General features: G+C 41.0%; 1 protein-coding gene across 7 annotated transcripts in view; it reads right to left on the minus strand.

Moving 5' to 3' along the window:
* The window catches only part of ANKFN1 (ankyrin repeat and fibronectin type III domain containing 1), a 463,794-nt gene that overhangs the window by 221,737 nt on the left and 217,740 nt on the right, over nt 1-24,317 (minus strand). For 6 of the 7 annotated variants that reach the window (XM_049859416.1, XM_049859419.1, XM_049859421.1 and 3 more), the window contains one exon: nt 15,557-15,691. In XM_049859416.1, the coding sequence (XP_049715373.1) occupies nt 15,557-15,691 (135 nt within the window). Of the gene's footprint in view, nt 1-15,556; nt 15,692-24,317 lie in introns of those variants that run through there. The other variant, XM_049859417.1, reaches the window with a different exon arrangement.

Genomic DNA, 24,317 nt, shown 5'->3' on the forward strand with positions numbered 1-24,317 from the left:
AAAAAAAACACTCAAACGTTGAATGAAATACAGATACAGAATCCTAGGAGGAGACATTTTGTTGCGTGATGTCTGGGACATCATTCTTCCAATGAGCATTCCTTGTTAGCAAGTTTCCCTGAAAAACCCAACAAGTTGAGGTCTGTTATATTTTCTTCCATTCTTAAATCCCTAGATAACATGGAGGTTTTAAGCACAGTATTAAAAGTAGAGACTTTAATATCAGGTTGATATGATTCTGGGTTTCAGTTTATCTACTTATTAACTGTATGATCTTGAGCAAGTTATTTACCTTCCATAAGCTTCAATTTCCTTTTCATTAAAATTATTTCTCATCTCAATAATAATGAACTTGTTGTCCTTGAGTCAATTCTGGCTCCTAGGGACCCTATCGGAAAGAGTAGAACTGTCCCCATAGGGTTTTCTAGGCTGTAATCTTTATGGAAACAGACTGCCACATCTTTCTACCACAGAGCAGCTGGGGGTTCAAACTGCTGACCTTTCAGTTAACAGATGAGTGCTTTAACCACTGTACCACCAGGGCTTCTTCAATAATAGTTACTTCTAAGGTGGGGCCAAGATGGCAGAGAGTGGTCCCTCTTACAACAAGGACCACAAAAAAAAGTGCATTGATTATATATGACACTCTAGGAGCCCTGATGGATCCAGGATCATAAAAAATTATGGATAGCATTGAGAAGAATGGGGATTTCAGAACACTTAATTGTGCTCATGAGGAGCCTTTACATAGATCAGGAGGCAGTTGTTCAGACAGAACAAGGGGCTACTGATTGGTTTAAAGTCAGGAAAGGTGTGCATCAGGGTTGTATACTTTCACCATACCTATTCAATCTGTATGCTGAGCAGATAATCTGAGAAGCTGGACTATATGAAAAGAATGGGGCATCAGGATTGAAGGAAGACTCATTAACAACCTGCATTATGCAGATGACACAACCTTCCTTGCTGAAAGCGAAGAGGACTTGAAGCACTTACTAATGAAGATCAGAGACCACAGCCTTCAGTATGGATTGCAACTCAACATAAAGAAAACAAAAATCCTCACAACTGGACCAATAAGCAACATCATGATAAAAGGAGAAAAGATTGAAGTTGTGAAGGATTTCATTTTATGTGGATCTACAATACACCCACGGAAGCAGCAGTCAAGAAATCAAATGACACATTGCATTGGGTAAATATGCTGCAAAGGACCTCTTTAAAGTGTTGAAAAACAAAGATGGCACCTTGAAGACTAAGGTGCGCCTGATCCAAGCCATGGTATTTTCAGTCGCATCATATGCATGTGAAAGCTGGACAATGAATAAGGAAGACTGAAGAAGAATTGATGCCTTTGAATTGTGGTATTGGCGAAGAATATTGAATATACCATGGGCTGCCAAAAGAACAGACAAATCTGTCTTGGAAGAATTGCAACCCGAATGCTCCTTAGAAACAAGGACGGCGAGACAACGTCTCACATACTTTGGACATGTTGTCAGGAGGGATCAGTCCCTGGAGAAGGACATCATGCTTGGCAAAGTACAGGGTCAGCGGAAAAGAGGAAGACCCTCCACAAGGTGGATTGACACAGTGGCTGCAACAATGAGCTCAAGCATAACAATGATTGTAAGGATGGCGCAGGACCAGGAAATGTTTCGTTCTGCTGTGCCTAGGGTCGCCATGAGTTGGAACTGACCCGATGGCACCTAACAACAACAGGAGCCCTAAACATCAAAAACAAAGTTGAGGAATCAGACTGAGTGGCAGGGGGAGGGAGAGGTGGTTCAGAAGCGGGGAGGAGTTGCCAGACCTGACTTGGTGGAAACAGCACCCTGTAGGCCAGATCAGCTAATAAACATGGTCACACAAGCAGTGGCGTTCAGGACACGTTTTCCACACTGGGAGAGACCGAGTGGTGGAGAGTGTGCTCAACCCTCCAGAACCAGCGAGAAGCGGCACTCAATCAGCAAAAGATAAGTATGTGCATCTAACCTACTGCACGGATCAAAAAACACCCTGTTTGGGAAGAACCTCTCTCCCAGCTCCCTCCAGCTCTGCACCGGGTCCAGGGTCGGCTTCAGCGATTGCTGATTGCTGCTTTCCCTAGGCTGGAAGTAGGGCCCGTTATGTATCCTGAGCCATTCTTTCAGCCTGGGAGAGGGAACAAATTAACAAACACGAAAAAATAATCTGCCAGCTTCCCTAAGCTGGGAACTTAGGGCAGGTACAGCTCCTTTGCCTAGGCACAGGCATTAGGGGTCCGTGGACTTTGAATTCCTTTCACCCCTGCATAGACCTGTGTGGGCCCACTTCAAAAGCGTAGGCCCTCATTAGCACCGTACAACAGGGTATATACCTGAAGCCTAACTTCACTGTATCAGCTATATCGTGGAGTGGCAGGTTCGTGACATTTGACATTGCTCTGCCCATTAAGCAGGGTCATCGCTTACCCAAATCAGGGGCCTGAGGACTGGTGGCTCCAATCACACCACCTAGCCACCTGCAACAGGGGTCCAAGAATAAGTGGTGCCTCCCAGTCCTTAGAGCCAACAGAATTGGTCCGGCTGCAAAACCCACCCACCTACACACTAGGGAATAGGGACATGCTTTCCTCCCACACACTCAGGGGCAGCCATCAGCCCTCTGCCTTACTTAGCATGTGACTCCCTACTGCAGCCAGATACCTGTGCCTACTCCAATTACCCTTGGCCATCTAGGACTGTAGGTAAGAGCCTGCACCACACACTTGGTGACTATCTGGACACCTGAGCTGAATCCATACAGGGAAAGTAAACAGAGTCCTGGGCTCACATAAAAAATATCTACTAACAAATCTAACCACCTGGTGATAGGACGTTAGAGCTTCAACAGTGTCAATAATAAAACTAGCTCACATAAGCAGCCTCTTTGGGCATATCAAAACAAAACAAAACAAGAAGCTAGGACACAGTAAGCAAACATAAAATAAATAAATAACTTATTGATGGCTCAGAGACAACAGTCAATATCAAATCACATAAAGAGGCAGACCGTGATGGCTTCAGCAAACTCCCAAAACAAAGAATCAAGAAATCTTCCAGAGGAAGAGAACTTTCTGGAATTACCAGAGGTAGAATACAAAAGATTAATATATGGAACTCTTCAAGAAATCAGGAAGGGGATCAGGCAAAACACAAAATAAGCCAAGGAACATACAGACAAAGCAATAGAGGAACTTAAGAAGATTATAGAAGAGTACAATTACAAATTTAACAGGCTGCAAGAATCCATAGAGAAACAACAAACAGAAATCCAGAAGGTTAATAATAAAATTTCAGAATTAGACAACTCAATAGAAAGTCCTAGGAGCAGAATTGAGGCAATGGAAGTCAGAATTAGTGAGACTAAAGATAAACCACTTGACACCAACATATTTGAGGAAAAATCAGATAAAAGAATTAAAAAAAAATGAAGAGACCCTAAGAATTATGTGGGCCCCTATCAAGAGGAATAACCTACAAGTGATTGGAATACCAGAATGGGGGAAATAACAGAAAATACAGAGAGAATTACTGAAGATTTGTTGGCAGAAAACTCCCCTGATATCATAAAAGATGAGAAGATATCTATCCAAGATGCACATTGAGCCCCACACAAGGTAGATCCCAGAGGAAAGTCACTGAGACATTATAATCAAACTTGCTGTCTTAGTCATCTAGTGCTGCTATAACAGAAATACCACAAGCGGATGGCTTTAATGAAGAGACATTTATTTTCTCACAGTAAAGTAGGCTAAAAGTCCAAATTCATGGTATCAGCTCCAGGGGAAGGCTTTCTTTCTCAGTCGGCCTTCTCATCAAACCTCCCCGAGACTCGGAGCCAAGATCCAAAGGACATGATCTGCTCCCGGCACTGCCTTCTTGGTGGTATCAAGCAAACAACAATCAAAAAAGAGCAAAGTGCCAATATTAATTTCTGATAAAACAGATTTTAAAGTTAAATCAACCACAACGGATAAGGAAAGACACTATATAATGATTAAAGGGACAATATACCAGGAGGATACCAGAACAATATACCAGAGCACATATACCAGGCAATATACCAGAGCAGAATTAAATGAAATAGAAAACAGAAAAACAGTTGAGAGAGTTAACAAGACCAAAAGCTGATTCTTTGAAAAAATTAACAAAACTTATAAACCATTGGCCAAACTGACAAAAGAAAAACAGGTGAGGAAGCAAATAACCTGAATAAGAAATGAGATGGTGATATTACAACAGACCCAACTGAAATTAAAAGGATCATTTCAGATTACTTCAAAAAATTCTACTCTAACAAATTTAAAAGCCTAGAAGAAATGGATGAATTACTAGAAACACACTACCTACCTAAACTAACACAAACAGGGGTAGAACAACTAAATAGACCCATAACAAAAGAAGAGATTGAAAAGGTAATCAAAAAACTCCCAACAAAAAAAAGCCCTGGCCTGGACGGCTTCACTGCAGAGTTCTACCAAACTTTAAGAGAAGAGTTAACACCACTACTACTAATGGTACTTCAGAGCATAGAAAAGGACAGAATACTCCCAAATTCATTCTATGAAGCCAGGATATCCCTGATACCAAAACCAGGTAAAAAAAAAAAAAAAAAGGTAAAGACACCACAAAAAAATTAAAAAAAAGAAAAGAAAATTACAGACCTATATCCCTCATGAACTTAGATGCAAAAAATCCTCAACAAAATTCTAGCCAAAAGAATTCAACAACATATCAAAAAAATAATTCACCATGACCAAGTGGGATTCATACCAGGTATGCAGTGATGGTTCAACATTAGAAAAACAATTAATGTAATCCATCATATTAAAAAAAAAAAAAAAGACAAGAACTACATGATCTTATCAATCAATGTAGGAAAGGCATTTGACAAAGTTCAACACCCATTCATGATAAAAAACTCTCAGCAAAATAGGAATAGAAGGAAAATTCCTCAACATAATAAAGAGCATTTATACAAAGCCAACAGCCAACATCACCCTAAATGGAGAGAGCCTGAAAGCATTCCCCTTGAGATCAGGAACCAGACAAAGATGCCCTTTATCACCACTCTTATTCAACATTGTGCTGGAGGTCCTAGCCAGAGCAATTAGGCTAGATAAAGAAATAAAGGGCATCCAGATTGGTAAGGAAGAAGTAAAAGTATCTCTATTTGCAGATGACATGATCTTATACACCGAAAACCCTAAGAAATCCTCAAGAAAACTACTGAAACTAATAGAGTATGAGGGATACAAGATAAACATATAAAAATCAGTTGGATTCCTCTACACCAACAAAAAGAACACCAAAGAGGAAATCACCAAATCAATACCATTTACAGTAGCCCCCAAGAAGATAAAATACTTAGGAATAAATCTTTCCAGAGATGTAGAATACCTATAAAAAGAAAACTACAAGACACTACTGCAAGAAACCAAAAGAGACCTACACAAATGGAAAAACATACCCTGCTCATGGATAGGAAGACTTAACATTATAAAAATGTCTATTCTACCAAAGCAATCTATAGATACAATGCAGTTCTGATCCAAATTCCAATGACATTTTTTAATGAGATGGATAAACAAATCACCAACTTCATATGGAAGGGAAAGAGGCCCTGGATAAATAAAGCATTACTGAAAAAGAAGAACAAAGTGGGAGGCCTCAGTCTACCTGATTTTAGAACTTATTATACCACCACAGTAGTCAAAACAGCCTGGTACTGGTACAACAACAGATACATAGACCAATGGAACAGAATTGAGAATCCAGACATAAATCCATCCACATATAAGCAGTTGATATTTGCCAAAGGCCCAAAGTCAGTTAAATGGGGAAAAAATAGTCTGTTTAACAAATGGTGCTGGCATAACTGTATATTCATCTGCAAAAAAATGAAACAAGACCCATGCCTCACACCATGCACAAAAACTAACTCAAAATGGATCAAAGACCTAAATATAAAATCTAAAATGATAAAGACCATGGAAGAAAAAAATAGGGTCAGTGCTAGGAGCCCTAATACATGGCATAAACAGTATACAAAACATTACTAACAATGCAGAAGAGAAACTAGATAACTGGGAGCTCCTAAAAATCAAACACCTATGCTCATCCAAAGACTTCACCAAAAGAGTAAAAAGATTACCTACAGACTGGGAAAAAGTTTGTAACTATGACATTTCCAATCAGCATCTGATCTTTAAGATCTACATGATACTGCAAAAACTCAACTACAAAAAGACAAATAACCCAATTAAAAATGGGAAAGGATATGAACAGGCAGTTCACTAAAGAAGACATTCAGGTAGCTAACAGATACATGAGGAAATGCTCACAATCATTAGCCATTAGAGAAATGCAAATCAAAACTACAAAGAGATTCCATCTCACTCCAAAAAGGCTAGCGTGAATCCAGAAAACACAAAATAATAAATGTTGGAGAGGTTGTGGAGAGACTGGAAAACTTATACACTGCTGGGGGGAATGTAAAATGGTACAACCACTTTGGAAATCAACCTGGCTCTTCCTTAAAAAATTAGAAATAGAATTACCATGTGATCCAGCAATCTCACTCCTTGCAATATATCCTAGAGAATTAAGAGCCTTTACATGAACAGATATATGCACACCCATGTTCACTGCAGCATTGTTTACAATAGCAAAAAGATGGAAGCAATGAAGGTGCCCATCAGCAGATGAATGGATAAATAAATTATGGTATATTTGCATAATGGAATATTACGCATCAATAAAGAACAATGATGAATCCGTGAAACATTTCATAACATGGAGGAAACTGGAAGTCATTATGCTGAGTGAAATTAGTTGCAAAAGAACAAATATTGTATGAGACCACTATTATAAGAACTTGAAAAATAGTTTAAACAGAGAAGAAATACTCTTTGATGGTTATGAGAGTGGGGAGGGAGGGAGGGAGAGGGGTTTTCATTAATTAAATAGTAGATAAGACCTATTTTAGGTGAAGGGAAAGACAACACACAATACAGGACAGGTCGGCACAACTGGACTGAACCAAAAGCAAAGAAGTTTCCTGAATAAGCTGAACGCTTTGAAGGCCAGCGCAGCAGGGGCAGGGGTTTGGGGGCCATGGTTTCGGGGGCATCTAAGTCAATTGGCATAATAAAATCTTTTAAGAAAACATTCTGCATCCCACTTTGGAGAGTGGCTTCTGGGGTCTTAAAGGCTAGCAAGCGGCCATCTAAGATCCATCAATCGGTCTCAACCCGAATGAAGGACACCAAAGACACAAGGTAATTATGAGTCCAAGAGACAGAAAGGACCACATAAACCAATGATGACATCAGCCAGAGACCAGAAGAACTAGATGGTGCCTGGCTACAACCGATGACTGCCCTGACAGGGAACACAACAGAGAATCCCTGAGGGAACAGGAGAACATTTGGGTGCAGACCCCAAATTCTCATAAAAAGATCAGACTTAACTGTCTGAGACTAGAAGGACCTTGGAGGTCATGGTCCCCAGACCTTCTGTTAGCCCAAGACAGGAACCATTCCCAAAGCCAACTCTTCAAACAGGGATTGGAGTGGACTATGGGACGGAAGATGGTGCTGGTGAGGAATGGGCTTCTTGGATCAAGTCTATGTTGGCATTTCCTGTCCAGAGGGGAGATGTGAGAGCAGAGGGGGTCAGAAGCTGGCCAAATGGACATGAAAATAGAGAGTGGAGGGAGGGGGTGTGCTGCCTCATTAGGGGGAGAGAAGTTAGGGGTGTATATAAGTTTTTGTAGGAGAGATTGACTTGATTTGTGAACTTTCACTTAAAGCACAATAAAAAGTAAAAACAAACAAAAAAAAAACCCACATTTGGAGCTATGAATAGGATTATTTTACCTTCAATTTGGACATAAAGATAAAATATTTCCTTATTAAAAAAATGAAAAAAAAAGTTACATCTAAAAGTGATATAAGTTTTAAGTTACAGACACATATAAATTCCCTACAGAGTCCCTGAAACAAATAGGCATGCAATAATTATTTGCTATTATCTTCTAACAGCTCTTTTTAGGCATAATTGACATGTACATGCTTTAAAAGTACAATTTGATAGGCTTCAACATAGGTATACGCCATGAAAATATCACCACAATCAAAATAATGAACACATCCATCACTCTTAAAAGTTTCCTCAAAGCTTTAGCAATCCTTCTCTCCCACCCCTGAGCACACCCTTCTCTTCCCTCACCTCCACCATTCCCAGGCAACTACTGATCTGCTTTCTGATACTATAGATTAGGTTGCGTTTGTCTAAAATTCTATTAAATTGAATCATCAGTTTGTACTTTCAAAAAAAAAAAAATCTGGCTTCTTTTACTCAGCACGATTATTTTGAGATTCATCCATGTTGTGCATATCAGTAGTTCATTACTTTTTATATCTGAGTAGTATTCCATTGTATAGATATACCACTATTTGTTTACCCACTCATTAGCTGTTATTTTAACAAAACAAAATTAAAACCCATAAGCTTTACTGTAAAGAAAGAAGATTTATGTTCTTTTCTTCCTTCAGAAAAGCTTAGGGGACTTGAGCTCCAAAGAGAGGGGCTGTAGATGTGTTGGTAGTAGGTGGATGACCATTGCAACATAGCTGGAAGCTCAGGTTTTAGGAGGTAGTTGACCATGTGGAGACCTTCTGTGGAAGAGCTAATTTTTAGTTTTACATTCTTTTTTCTGAATCCTAATTGCTTTCTTTTATCCCGAAACATTTAATAAAAGTCATGTTAAATGTTACAGCCTGCCAAACATTTAAGGAAAAAAAGAATACTAATTCTACACAAAACTCTTCCAGAAAATTGGCCTCATTTTTGAGGCCAGCAATTGCCTGACACCAAAACCAGAAAAAGACTTTACAAGAAAGGAGAACTATAGACTAATATCCCTCATGAACATAGAGGCAAAAATCCTCTACAAAATGTTAGCAAATAAAATCCAACAATATATAAAAAAGATGGTAGATCATGACCAAGTAGGGTTTAGTCCAGGAAAGGAAGAGTGGTACAACAGTCAACAACTCATCAATGTAATTCACTACATTAATAAAGTCACAAAATCGTATGGTCACCTAGATATGCAGAAAAGCCATTTGACAAAATTCAGCATCCATTTATCATAAAAAACTTCCAGCAATTTTTTAGGAATATAATGAAATTATTTCAACCTGATGAAAAGAATCTGTAAAAATATATAGCTAACATCATACTTAAGACTTAAGACTGAGTACTTCCCCCTAAGATCAGAAACAAGGCAAAGATGTCCACTCCCACCTCTTCTGTTGTACCAGACCTGTTAGCCAGTGCAATAAGAAAAACAAGTGAGTTACATAGATTGGAAAGAAAGAAATGATATGGTTTTCATTTGCAGATGACACAAAAGTTTGTGTAGAATAGTCTAGTAAATATACAAAAATACATTAATTTAACAAAATATATGCAAGACCTGTACACTGAAAACTATATAACATTAGGGAATGAAATTAAAGAGGATCTACATAGAGAGATATACTTTGTTCATGGATTGGAAGACTTAATATCGTTAAGGTGTCAATTGTCCCCAGATTGATCTCTAGATTCAATGCAATCACAACAAAAATCCTAGCAGGTTTCTTTTTTTTTGGGTGGGGGGTGGTTGTGGTGGTGGTGGTGGTAAGAGATTGACAAGCTGATTTGAAAATTAGAATTGCACATGGTCTGAAATAGCCAAAATAATTCTGAAAAAGAACCAAGTTGGAGGACTTACACAACCTGACTTCAGGACTTGGTATAAAGCTACAGTAACCAACTCATGGGGTACTGTGTAAGGCAAGCCATTTAGATAAAAAACAATGTGGTAGTGGCATAAGGATAGACATATAGATTAATGAACAGAATAGAAAGCCCAGAAATAGCCTACACGTATATGATCAATTGATTTTTTTAATAAAGATGTCAAGGTAATTCAATAGGGAAAAAGACAATCTTCTGAACAAATAGTGCTAGAACAATGGCATACCTGTATGCAAAAAACAAAACAACCCAGTTTCAATCCCTATCTCATATCATTCACAAAAATTAAGTTGAAATAGATCATAGACCTAGTCATAAAAGCTAAAACTATAAAACTTCCGGAAGAAAACATAGGAGAAAAACATCTGTGAAACTGGATAAAACAAAGATTTCTTAGAGGGGACACAAAAAGCACAAACAGACAGCATTGGTTGCCGCCATCCCCCTGTCTCCAACACCGCCAGCTGTCTCAGGTGACAGACAGGTTCTAGCATGGCCCCTATTATGCCTGTTGTGATGGTAGCTACAGCAGTCTAAGCCAACAAGACCCACAGAGGCACCACATTCACTAATGGCTACCCTGAGAGACTGAGTAACACTAACCTGTTGCCATCGAGTCAATTCCAACTCATAGCAACCCTATAGGAGAAAGTAGAACTGCTCTATAGGGTTTCCAGGGAGTGCCTGGTCCAGAATAGGGAAAATGGGTGCTGAACCAATGAGAGACAGTAGAATGGAAGTAGCCAGCAGATAATTTCCTCTTCGTTCCTCCCCTGGTGGAGTGTTCTGAAGGCTCATTGGAAGCTGTCACTTACAGTGAACCCTGAGAGAGCCTGAACTCCACAGGACCACATTGTTTTTCTGGGTCTCCTAACCTTTCTGCCTTTGACAGGGTACAGTCTTATCACTTTTCTATCACTCTCTATTAGTGGAAAATATTTGAGTTTTCCTTCTCTGACGAATTTCCACCTTATACAATTTCCAGCTTTCACAGGTTTTACTGTATATATAAACAGCCAACCCAATGTGGATCTGTTTTCTTGTGAAACATGTTGTATTTGTTTTCCCTCCGTCCTTGCCTCATTTCCCTTTCTCCTTCACTCTTGATGCCCTAAGGTTTTAACTCCCAATATCCAATAGAGCCTGAGCTTTCGGCTTTGCCTCAGGCTTTGTTTTCATGGGTTAAGACAAAATGTGACAATAATCCTGTGAGAAAGTAGGTACTATTATTATATCCCCATTTTACAAATGAGGAAACTGAGGCCTGGAGAGGTTAGGTAAGTTGCCAAAGATCTTACAGCCAGAGTAAATGGTGGAGGCAAGATTTGAACTTTGACTCTCAAGCCCATGCTTTTAACCACTCTGCTTTGCTATGCCCAAGGGAGCTTGGTCTGGTTGCCTGTCAGCTTCTTCTTTCTAGAAGCTTGAAGACCTTGCCTTTGGTATGACTTCTGGCACTTGCAGAGTCCATGCTTCATCAGGGCTCATTTGTGGGCCTTTCTCATTGTATTTGTTACTATGACGGCAGATCTGAGCCACTCTGGATGAGCAGCAGTCGTAAGACACAGCGTATCAGAAACAGAAGCTGTAGCCATTCTTGACAGCTGGGTAGACAGATATATTCAGCGAAGGGAACATTTCTGACTGGGACAAGGTTGCTCTTCGGGCTGTGATGTGAACTAGAGAACCTTCAGGCTTCAACCTGCCTGTCATTAGACAGAAAACAAAGTGTAAACCTTCCCATTCCCCACCTGCTGTTAACATGACAGGTATGCCTTTGATGGCTAAAGGGTGGCCAATTCTATTACAATAATGGTATATAGCCAGGGGAAAGTAACCTTTCCAGGGCCTGTGGTAGGACTTTTTTGTTTTTAATGATAATCCATTCTGTGGTAAGCTTGGAAAAGTCAGCTGTGACTCCACAGCAAGAAATACGCTGAATTTTGAAATTTGAAAGCATGTGTTCATAAGAATGAAGGTGGAAAGATAATATTGGCTCTAGAGTTCATCAAACACTTTTGGATGATGTACTTTATAACTATGTATCCTATAATAGACCCTGGGGATTCAAAGATGAATATGATAGGGTCCCTCATAGTATGATCAACTGTCTTGGTTTGCAAGGATGCAAGGGGTTCCCAGGACGCAGGAGTTTCAGTGCTAAAACTGGGAAAGTCTCAGGCAGACTGAGATAAGTTACTTGCCCTATCTGTACTCCCCAGGAGATCATAGGCTAGAAAGGGAGTCAGTTATGCAAATGTCTAGCTATGGAATAGCGTGATATGTGAAATCATGGAATAATAGTAATAACATACACTTCTATAGCAATTCTTCTGAGCCAGGCACTATTTAGAATAATGCCTTTACAGGTATCAACTCATTGAATCTCATAATAGCCCTGTGAAGTAAAGAACTATTATTATCTCTATTTCATACAGTAAGAAATTGAAGCACTACTAAAGGGCAGATTTGGGATTCAAACCCAGGCAATATGGGCCTAGATCCGAAACCTTAAACCACTAAATGCTCTTCTCAAAATGCCTTAGGCAAAGAAGTAGTGCAGAGGGGTGAGCAATTAACTTTGTGGGTGACAGGAAGTGGTAATGGGAGAAGGGAATGCAGGGTTGAAGAAGGTGATGCCTGAGCAAGACTTCGAATGGTGAATGAGTAATTAATGGGCAGAAAGGAAAGAAAAGGGCATTCTAGGTATAATAGCTCAGCTTACGATATGGACGCATAAAACATCCTGGTGTTGCTGGAAGGTCAATGCCAATGGGGGCTCTAACCATAATCATCTGGCCTCCGACACTTTCAGTGGTCCATTCATTAGCCATGTCAAGGGCCTTGAAAAGGAGCCTGGAGAGGTGGCAGGGCCAGATCATCAAGGGTCTAGCATGCTATTAGGATTATAGATTTTAACCTGAAGACACCAGGGAAACATGAAAGAACTTTGAGTAAAAGCCAAGATTTGCAGTTGTAGAGAATTGCCCTGGTGGCAGACAAAGGATGGTTTGAAGGGAGAGGTGAAACCAGTGTCAGAGGACAACCAAGTATGAAGCTCTTGAGATAGCCCCAGGGAGAGCTGGTGTTTTCATATGGAATGTAGCAATGGAAATGGGGAGAACTGGACAGATTCAAAAGATGCAGGAGGTAAAATGGACCAAACTTGGTTAGTGATTGAAGGAGGGACTAAAGAAAACAGGAAACCTGAGGATCTCTTCGGTGAGTCTTGCTTGATTAGCTAGGTATATAATGGTCCCACCGATAACTAAAAAAAAAAAAAAAAAGGGATCAAGAGGAACAGTGAGCCAAGAAGGGGAAAGACAGTGAGAGTCAGTTTGGCTTTCTACAATGTGACTGTCAAGGAAATCTAGATGGTATTGTCTAATGCAAGTATTCCATAAAAAGAAGGAAATAGCTTTCTCTTAAGACTACTTAGTTGTACTGATAAAGTGTGAAATAGTAACTATAGGGGAAGTTCTTGGAGACAGTATGAAGTAAATACAAAGCAGAAGTGTTAATATAATATTTAATTCAACATCCTTTGGGTTACCCCTCTCATAGTAGAAAAAATTTTAATGCATTCATTTATGATAATGTATGAGTGGCTTAATTTATTGTTCCTCCTGAGAGTATTTGTATTTTATAAAAGGCAGCAATACTTACCGAATATTTGTAGGAAGAATTTCAGGTTTTAATCCTAGAGGTAGTAAAATTGGGGGGGGGGGGGGGGGAACAAACAGGTGTTCTACCTGTTGCTGTCTAGTCAATTCCAATTCATAGCAACCCTATTAGAACTCCTCAGATCCATACCTTTGCAGCTGCTAACTCCATGTGTTTGGGAGTAATGTGCATACTCCCTTGGGTATAGGAGTAACCTGCGCAACCTAAAGTTATCATAAATTCTATACATGGATTCTACCCATACCTGAGCTATTCCCCCACCCACCCTAATACTTGCAGGCTATTTGTTTCAAAATACTTAACACCTTCAATATCTTGGGATTATAACTATAGAAAATAAGTTATTACTGATCAACATTGAAGCAAAAATCCTGGTTATTTGCATGATCAATTTATTTGAATTTAAGTCTTTTTTATGACACTTTTCAGCCCTATTCTCCCCTCTGGTTCCCTAAGTGTGACCATGCTTCATTCAATGTGCTTTGTGTCCCTTACATGGGGAAAGGGACGTGCCTCCCTCCCCCCACCCTATGACTACATAAACCCTCATCTGTGAGTTTATGGTGAATGGCCTCTGGATTAAAGTGCATGAACGATGATCTTGGTTATCAACTGCACCCTTTCCCGGGGGAACTTATAGTAGAATCTCACTTGAATATATTAATTGGGCTTAGCATGTCTTCCTTGGAACAATCAGGAATGGAGGGATGGAGATCCACAGAGGGTAATTGCGTTTCCCAAAAGCACACACTTAGTCGAAGAACTAACAAAAGTGCCCTTCCATTCTGACATCTCACCAGTCCTCTAACCACTAGGCAATTCTGTTTCCTTCCTGTTGGAATGCCATCATTTCTTAAAATAGCCAAATCACATGGGAGAATGACCCTGCTCTTGTGATTGCGTGGGCTGGGGATCCTTTCAACCAGGCAAAACTTCACCCATCTCTCAGATTTCCTAACTTTGGTTTTTATTTAGAGAAGCGTGCTGCTCACTGTTCTGACACACTTTGTCTGAACAGCTGGTGATATATGGCAGGTAGAATGCACCAAAGACATTAAACTCTATATGACATTTATATGGACTCTGAGCCCACCAGAGATGGATTGATGCTGCCATAAAGCTTTGCAGTAGCCAGGCAAACGAAAGACTAAGGAGACTGGTAGGGTGGGAGGGGGCAGGAAAAGCAATAGCTTTCTCTACTCTCCTCCTCTGCAGAGGTTAGCTCACATCTTATTTAGAGAATGAAGAAGTGAGTAGAGGGATTTGTGGGGCCCACCACAGAAGTAAACTCAGCCTTGATTATCGACAGTCTTAGTGGCCTTGGCTGGGCCAGTGACCAGCATGGGTTAACTGGACACTTAAAATACCCCACTTGGAACCCAGTGCACCCTACCAAGCAGATGCCTTCATGGAATAAAGAAAGGAATACAAAAGTGGCAATGGCTTAAGCAATTGTTTGCCTGAGTGTCCATTGTATCTCCTTGGCAGGTATCCTCAACGTCACGGTCATGAGGTTATTTATGGGCACCCTCATCTGGGATGGAAAGAATGCTGGCATTTCACTCTGCATGGCCAGCCTGTAAATTGGATCGAAGACAGCAATCTGCCTGGATTTGTATTCAGAATTATCAGCATAATAGGACCCATCTTTACCTGATCCAACAGGTATTTTGTAGGTACTCAGGAACCCGATGGGAAAATGATCTTATACAACAAACAGCAATCTATTTTTCATAGCTAATGCTAATCAGTTATGCAAGCATTTAATGTGGTGAAGCTGGCTGCAAACAAAACCTCCAGCTATCAGAAATGGGGCTTCCCCACCCCACCGGTGCCTTTCCATGTGGACGTGTATGCGCCGTTGCAGACCACTGTGTATATGTTTATGTGTATTCTCCATGGGCTGCCTGCAGCCAACTTTGGAAGATGCAGATTTTGCTGTCTTTTAAACCACAGCAACATACATACATTTAAAAAATATCCAGTGCCTAAAAAGCCTCACATTCACATGAAGAAAGACAACAATAAATTTGACTTACCAGTTTAGGCTGTTTGAGGCAGCAGAGGAACAAGTTGTTGGTAATTGTCCAGTGCTTTCATTCAATAAATCACATTGGCTTTGCTTTCTCCTGTGGCTCAGCCTCTGCGCAAAGCAAGCAAACCTCCTTCCTATTCTGTGTAAAGAAGAAAATGCGAGCAGGATCACTACAGGCAAGAGCTGAAGTCATGATCACTAAGCCACTCTTAGTGCAAAATAAAAGAGCAAATGACGCCCAGGGAGAAAAGGGGAGAGAGAGTTGGCTCGGCTGAGAATCTAGGTGTATTCTCGTGCCTGCAGCCCCGGGAAGGCTTGATTTCTCAAGCTCGTGTGTATGTAGTAAAAGGATGCCATGACTTCGGAGTGTGTTTAGCCTATTGTATCTGTGAGGACCATTCACAACAGCGTGCAGGGATAACAAGCTTCATGGCAAACAAGACTGAATTGGAACTGTCACTCAGGGTGAGCACAGGGGCAGTGAGGCAGCTTTGCACGCCATCAACCGCGGGGAAAGAAAGATCGCCTGGCATCCAAGAGCCCATCCAGTAATGTGTGACTGCAAATGAGATTCAGCTCTTCTGGGTCCAGACACCCCCTTCCTCCCACAGCTGCCTGGGACCAGAAGGACACAGGTGGCAGTCACATCCCCTCGCCACAGGACACCTGAGCAATCCTTTACCAGCTTCCAACATGAACAATGGGCATCTTAAGATAGCTCCAAATTCAGCCAGGGCTGCTCAACCAATGCGTGAGTTTTTGTCTGAGCAGGTTCTGAGAAAGTGGTCAGCACACGTGAGACTTAGGACGCCGACAGGCTCAGCCAGGAGGAAGATTCCCAGAGCTGCTTCTGCGCCAGCACATGTGGGTGCACCTGGCTCCCTTCGCAGCGTTCTGCTTTACATGACTAATGAGACACACAGAAAGGATTTCCTAGAAAGCCACATATGTAGGCATTTTTCATGTTTCTCTATGAAATGAAATGGCAAAAGACCTTCGCAAGCTCCTGCTTATGTTGAGGGACACTACTGATTGAAAGTACACGTGAATAGCATGCGCTGACACACACACACACACACACACACACACACGTCCCTAGCAACAGCACTGAGTCTTTCTAAAGCTCTATTCAGGTTCCCTCTCTGCCGAATGAATGCTTAGTTGCTGGGATGACTTCAGAAATAATTTTGGACCCTTCTGCTATGCACTGACTCCATTCTGTTATCTCTGGAGCCAAATCAACTCCCAGATTTTGAATATAACTCTTTAGCAAATCAAAAGGAAATCTCTTGGTTATAAACAAGAGCGTGGAATATTCACCTCTGGCCTGGTAATTAATTAGAATCCTGGGAACAGCATCTTGTTTTCCTGAAAATTCCCCCTTTTCTTAGGCACAGTATCTCACCCTGGCAGCTTACTCCCTACTGACGGGTGGCTGCTGTGGAACTGGGACCCGAGGCAAGGCTCGATGACTTCTAAAATCTGAGGCTCCAAAGGAAAACCTCATTGAGCTTTATAAACTGTCCCACTATTTTGTTTCTCATTAGAAAGTCAGGATCTCTTTCTGGAACTTTTATTCTATCTTTCTCTCTTTCGGCTTGCTTGTCCATGGAAGCATTAATACAAATCTAATTTGAGAATATTCATGCCTTTGAGGTTCCAAAGGAAACCTTCATGGTGTAGTGATTGAGGCCTATGGTTGCTAGCCAAAAAGTCAGCAGTTTGAATCCAGCAGGTGCTCCTTGGAAACCCTATGGGGGCGTTCTACTCTGTCCTATAGGGTTGCTATGAGTTGGAATTAATTTGACAGCAGCAGATGATTTGTTTTTTTTTTTTTTTTTTTTGAGGTTCCAAAGTCTATTTTTTCATTGAAGATTAAGAGTTAAACTACTCATTTGTATTTAAGTCTAATTGATTGTCAGGTAAAACTTTACTCTTTGACTCTAGAAAAACTTTGACTTTAGTGCAGATTTAGCCCATCCGCTTTGGTAAACCTGGTGATAATGAAAAAGTCTACTAAGGGCTGGGAGCTGCCTCACCGGGGTCATGAGTTCAAACTCTTGTATAAACCTAAGGGGACGATTCCTACTGTAATGTGGCACTGCCCCCTGGAGCAGGTCTGAGTCAATAAGCCCATGTCCATTGCAAGGCAGATTCTTTTACCCATCCACCCATTCCGTGATGCGCTCTTCAGTGGATAGTTAGGTGTCTCGTCATGAGTTAGACACACTGTGCCAAATACTTTGTTTCCCATAGCCTACAGATTCTGCCATCCATCTCTTAGTTTGTGTGTGGTGGTTTGTGTGTTGCTGTGATACTGGAAGCCATTTCAAGCACCAGCAGGGTTACCCATAGTGGACAGGTTTCAGCAGAGTTTTCAGACTAAGACAGATTAGAAAGAAAGGCTGGGCAATCTACTGCCAAAAATTAGCCACATAAAACCCTATGGATCACAGCAGAATATTGTCCAGTTTAGTACTGGAAGATGAGCCCCCTAGGTTGGAAAAAAAAGGCACTCAGAATACACAGTGGTTGCAAAAATGGATTTGAGCATATCACCTATGGTGAAGATAGCACAGGACCAGGCAATGTTTTGTTCTGTTGTACATGGGGTTGCTGTGAGTAGAAGCAGACTTGATGGTAACAACAGCAACATAGATGAAGTATAAACTCCTTGACATCCCTCTGCAAAGTTCTCCATAATATGGCCTGGTTTACCATTCCAGCCTAACTACTGGGTCTCCAAGCTGTAGCCTCTCTGAACGTCTTTCAGTTCCTTAGACATGTCAGACTGCCTTTAACTCCACACCTGTGCATATTCTGTTCTTCTACCTGGAATACTCAGTCCCCTTTGTTTGACTAATTCCTAAGCAGTCTTAGAGTCTTGGCTTAAACGTTACCTCCTAGGGTTATTTTTCTGGGCCCTGTGCTGTTAGGTACACAGATCTGTGGTCCTATAGCCCTTTCCACTGTCCCACAACTATATCCATCACATTTTATTGCATTTCATTGGTTAACACCTATTGTTCTCATTATACTATAAGACTTTGAGTGTAAAGTCTGTTACTCACTACGTATCTCCAGTGTCCAGCAGAGTTTCTGACATATAGAAAGCATTCAATAAATATTTAGCAAGTTTTTTTTTTTTTAAGTGTTTAGCATGTATTTATTGAACGAATGAATAAACTACCTCAGAGAATAATGGGGCCTCAGAATTGAAAGGAACCTTAAAGTTCACAGGACGTCTGATTTTTTCTTTCCACGTGGCCATCCGCTCAAGGCTTGCCCCCTCCCACTAGCCCTTCTTGAAGGATTCCAGGTCATACTGATGACACACTTCCTCTGTCTCCCAGCCCCTAGCACTTTTATAGCATGTTCTTGCTTTTGTTCTCCAGTTGTTTCTTGGGAGTTTATCTCATCTCTACAAACTGGTATTCTCCATAACTGCTAGCATAAGCCTGCAATTATCTGATGCTTGATTCATTCAATAGCAGACATTTCAACAGAGAGTTAAATGATCCGAGTCTTGCTTTAGGGAGATTACTCTGGTATTGGGGGAAGGGTAGATTGGATCGGCCTGACCCAGACAAGACCGTAATAATGACTACCACCCAGGGATGGGATTTAAAAGAAGGCTTGCCCTTTCTTTATCTCCAGCCCTTCCCTATCACCCCACCCTCCGTGTCATAACACCAGTGTTCTAATTCTGAACACTGAGAATGTTTCATTCCGCACTCCGCACTTCCCCTCCACCCAATTCCACCCCCACAGTTAGTTCACTTGTTTATATTATTCGTGAACATGTCTCACCGATTAGATTAAAAACTCCTTTGAAGACAGGGATTGAACTTTAGTTATGTGGTATCTTCCTCCTCCAGTCCATATATTGTGTGGTCTAGTGCTTTGCAAATAACAAGTGCTCAATAAATGTTTTAAAAAACCTACTTATTATATGCAAACCATCGGACTAAGCAGTACGGTGGGGAGGGGTACAAAGATGAAGGAGCCACCTTTTCAAAGGTAAAAGATCTATTTAGTGAGGGAGATGCAGCTGATGGCAAATACAAGGCAGAATTTAAATAAGTGCCATAAAAAGTGTGAGCAAGGTGCTGAGGGAGCACAAAAATAAGAATTATTCCCTCTTTCTGGGATATTAGGGAAGATTCACAGAGAAGATTGCATTTGAACTGGGTCTTCAAGAATGAAGACCATCTACAGGTTAAAAAAAAAAAAAGAAAAAACCCAAGGGAATTGAGGGACATTTCAGAGTTAGGTGGGACAAGAGTGAATGCTGGTGGGCAGATCTAATGGAATTTAGAGCCAAAAAATAGGCAGGAGCTAGATCAAGGAGGACTTGAAATGCTGTGTTAAAGAGTTTGGACTTTTTCTAAAGCTGACGGGAATTTGAGCAGGAGAGTGTCATCATAACCATTAAGATCCTCTGGTCTGGCCATTGTGGACAATAAACTGAAGTGGTGAGAACCTGGAGGCAGGGAGACACTGTGGTAAGGGCCTGTGAAAATGCAAATTAGGAGATGAATATAGGACACACTTTGGAGGTAGAACTTATAGAGCTTGTCAATGGTACAGGTGGAGGTAGGGGAGGAACTAAGAGAGAGGAAGAAGCTGAAGATGACTTTTAAAGGTTTAACCCGGGAGATGGCAGATGATGGTGACATCAACTGATCCCAGTAGGCAATCACAGAGATAATTTGGGCGTTCATGTTATGGTCTGTGCACTTTTTTAAGATAGGGAAAAGAGCAGGAAGCTGAATCCTTGGGGGCCGTGTGAATGTGCTTAGGCTGCTTTGAAGAAACCATTTAGTACATGGTAATACAGAAGATCGCTGATGGCACAACTGTTAAGCACTTGGCTGCTAACCAAAAGGTTGGCAGTTCAAATCCACCCAGCGGATCTGCCAGAAAAAGACCTGGCAATCTGCTTCCGTAAAGATTACAGCCAAGAAAACTCTACGGGGCTGTTCTACTCTGTCACATGGAGTCACTATGAGTCAGAATCCCCTCGACTGCGCCCAACAACGACAACAACAAAGGAGTCAGTTCAGGCTGTAAGAGGGGAACTGCCGCTGACAACCAGCAGGGCCATTTGCAGGGGGGATGGGTGGAGAGTTTCCCTTGGAAGAGGGTTTCCTGGTTAAATGTGAGAGCTTGCAGTTTCCCATGGAAGGAGTTGTTTAGCGTAACAGAAAGAACCTGGGTTTGGGAATGGGGAGTTTGAGCTGGAGTCCTGGTGCAGCTCCTCACCAGCTATGTGACCTTGGGCAAGTTACTTTCTATCTCTGGGCCTCATTTTCTGACTTGCAAAATGGAGGATTTGACCAATTAAACTCAAAGTTTTCTTTTAGTGTACTGTTCTCTGATTTGCTAGGTGCAACATCTAGAATTTCAGAAAAATACTTGTGAAATCCGGCCAAATCCCACCAATATCCAAAATCAGTAATGTCTACTCTCCCCTGCACACCCTGCCCATATTTTGAGAAGATCCCTGCAAATGCATGTCTGTCCCTCAGTCAGTCCTGTGTGATTTGTTTGTAAGACACAAATTTAAATTGATCACTTTTTGATGGCCCTTTTTAAACAATTTTTCACTCTTTTTTTTTTCTTTTTGGAGCAAAGATTTTCTTTTTTTAGGGGGTGTCTTTTCATCGGAGTCTCAAAATTAAGTTATGGGAAGAAAGCAGCAGGACCCGACTGTGGTCAGCAAAGAGTCTGCCCAGCCTGCTTCCGTTCTCTAATCTCCTGACCTTCCTTAGGGTGCGGCTGCTCAAAAAACGCTTCGGTTCTTTTTTCAAAAATAAAATGTGCTACTTATCGAAAGCTGCTAAAAAGGGGACAAAACGCAGGAAAAGAAAATGAACACCCCAGGGTGTATCTGAACTTGCTTATTCTGTGCGAAGTTGTTAGTAATGAATGTGAAACTCTTAGTCCTCCTCCCTTGATTTCTAAGCTCCAAAGAAAAAAAGGGAGGGGAGGGGGAAGCTTTGGCTATTCAGTCCAAAGCAGATCTTTTCAAAAGGTGCAGCCCGTTCGTAGGCATGTTATTTCTTGATGATTTTGTTTTAAGCGCCAGTTGACCTTCCTGACTAAAAGTTAAAGGTCCCTGAATATCCTGAGAACCCCTCTTTGGGAATTCTTCTCTAAGTCTTGGAGCCCAGAGGCATGGCGGCATTCAAGACTACTCTTCGAAGAGAGATGGTCCGCGTGACTTCTAGTGTGATTCAGTGACAGAATGTTTGTCCGTGATAATCATGTGAGATTTTCCAGTGTCGCGTTTTTGAGAAATGGGATTCTCCTTAGGAGGTTACAAACACTTCACTGAAAGCTTTCCAAGAACCTCTCAGTAGCCTCTTGCAGGGCTGCAGCACCGATGTGATAATCAGGGTCCGCGTTTCTGAAAAGTCTTCTTGTTCTGGGCTGCCACCCTCCTTTCAGTCATCATCAGAATTCTCAGGCTATGAATCCCCTATTGTCTGTAAGGGCCCAGGATCCCCCCACACCATGCCGAGGAAGGAATGTGAGCCTCCTAGGTCTGGCTTTAAGTCTCAACCTTATCCAGCAGGTCACAAAGCCCCATTTATATGCAGCTCCGAAGTTTTATCATAATTCTTTATCTGCTCAGGCCCATATATCGTCTAGCGCAGTCAGGAGGTGTTTGGTAATGAAGCCCATTTATCCTCATTTTCTCAACTGGCACACTTAAAGCTCTCATATTTATGTTCACACTCTCCTAATTTTGGATGTCAAAGATACTGTACTAGACAAGTAGTATGGCCAAAGGATAATAGAACCACGCAGAGGGGTTCACTAAAGTTGATACAGGATGTGGCTGGCCGTATTACCCAATCATCATATCACAAATAGTTACTTTTTAATTGCTTGGTGGAAAAAATAATAATAAACACTGCCATGTATCAAACACCTCCTGTGCGCTATGTTGGAATATCACTGAATTCAGTCACCCTACAAAGTAGGATTGTCCACTTTTTATGGATGGGGAAACTAAGGTTCAGAGGGATTAATTAACTTGCGTATGCGCATTAAGTGGTGGAGCTAAGTTTCAAACCCAGGTCTGTGACTGCAAAGTTCACGGCACATTTCTACCACGCTCCTTTGCCTCCGAACAGAAATACATTTCATGAGAAGTTGTCTTAAGTAAGTATAGCGTACTTATTTTTCATCACAAATGTATCAAGAATTATGAACTTAAAGGGCTGTTAAAAAATGCTTTGGCCAGCTGAGTAATGAGATCTGCCTGGAGAAGCATTAGCACAATCTCAGGTCAGAGTAGGAATTTGTGGCATATATTTCACCTATCAATAGGTGGCAGTATTCACCTAAATCTCTCCAAGAGGAGTTAGCACGGATCACTTCTTATTACCACCCCCAAGGCCATCTATATTCTTTGAGGCACTGGGATTTTATCATAATGAATATCATTTCCAATAAATAGGTTGCTATCTAGATCTTGATCCTGCCTCTGCATAGTGAGATTTGGACTGTAGTGGGGTTGTGGTAGCGGAATATGATCCATCCCAGAGATGTTGGGGTCCCTCTCCATTCACGGCGTTCACTTTGGCCATTTCTCTGGGGAGGTCTTTTTGTGTTTGCATTTCAAAGTCGATGGTTACTTTTGTGTCTTCACTTATTTTAAAACAGTTGTGCAGAATTCTCAAATAATTTAAAAATGAAATTGTTAATGTTTTCAGATTTGACGATTCATAAACCATAGAAGGAGTTTGATCAGATCAAATCAATAAAGCAAATAGTATATTGCACAGTTTTAACTTCTCCAAAACTCTACATACATGTACACCTACCCATCAAGCCATCTGAATCTTCACCAATAAGCTGGACTTCAATGTACAAGTCAAAGTGGTCAAGTTGAGTCAAAGTACCAAAAAATAAATGACTTTGCTAAACTTTAGGCAGATTCTTTCTCTTCCTCTTACTTTTTTTTAAAGAAAATCTTAATATAAAAAATGCCTATAGTTCAAGGTATTAACACAGAATCAGTCTATATTCTAGCTGACAACATGGGTCTGCTTAGTAGGATTTAGTTTTATAACATTAAGAAAACAGGTGTAATGGTAGATAACAGGATACACTGAGAGCTTCTTCGGTCTACTTTTGTGTTGACTTCTCCAGCTTCATTTGGGATTCTTGGAGTTGATCATTATCAATGATGACCAAGAAGCACTTAGGAATCAGATGAGTCCTAACTTGTAAAACTAAGAGTTTGACTCAAGTGAGATTCTCAGGAGATCTGACTCTCTCAAAAGAAATTGAATTGGCTGGTGAATGAAGGAAGAAGGCCTTGGATACAGCATATGCCTTGGATACTGCATATTCACAGTCTCTTTTATGTCCCCCAAATGGAATGAGTGTCTTTCTCCTCTTCCACTGTAGTATTTGTAACTGTGTTAGTACTGTCAGCACAGCCTACCTTTCATTAGAGTTACTTGGGGCTCTATCTACTTTTTTACTGGATAGGAAAACTCCATGAGGGGAGTACTTTGGCTTTTCCTTTCAGCTCAGACATTGGGACTTTGTGCATGATAGATGCTGTTCAAATAATATATGTTTAATTACACTGAATTAAAGAGAACTCAAAGGAATGCATTTTACACTTTTTTTTTTGTAGGTTTAAAGAAAAAATTGCAGCTTGGATGTTGGACATTATGCATGGGACACATTTCTTGTTTCTCATCTGATACTTCGATTTCAGGACAGCATTGGTAAGTGAC

The sequence above is a fragment of the Elephas maximus genome, chromosome 19 (genome assembly GCF_024166365.1).
Source record: "Elephas maximus indicus isolate mEleMax1 chromosome 19, mEleMax1 primary haplotype, whole genome shotgun sequence".
Lineage (NCBI taxonomy): Eukaryota > Metazoa > Chordata > Mammalia > Proboscidea > Elephantidae > Elephas > Elephas maximus.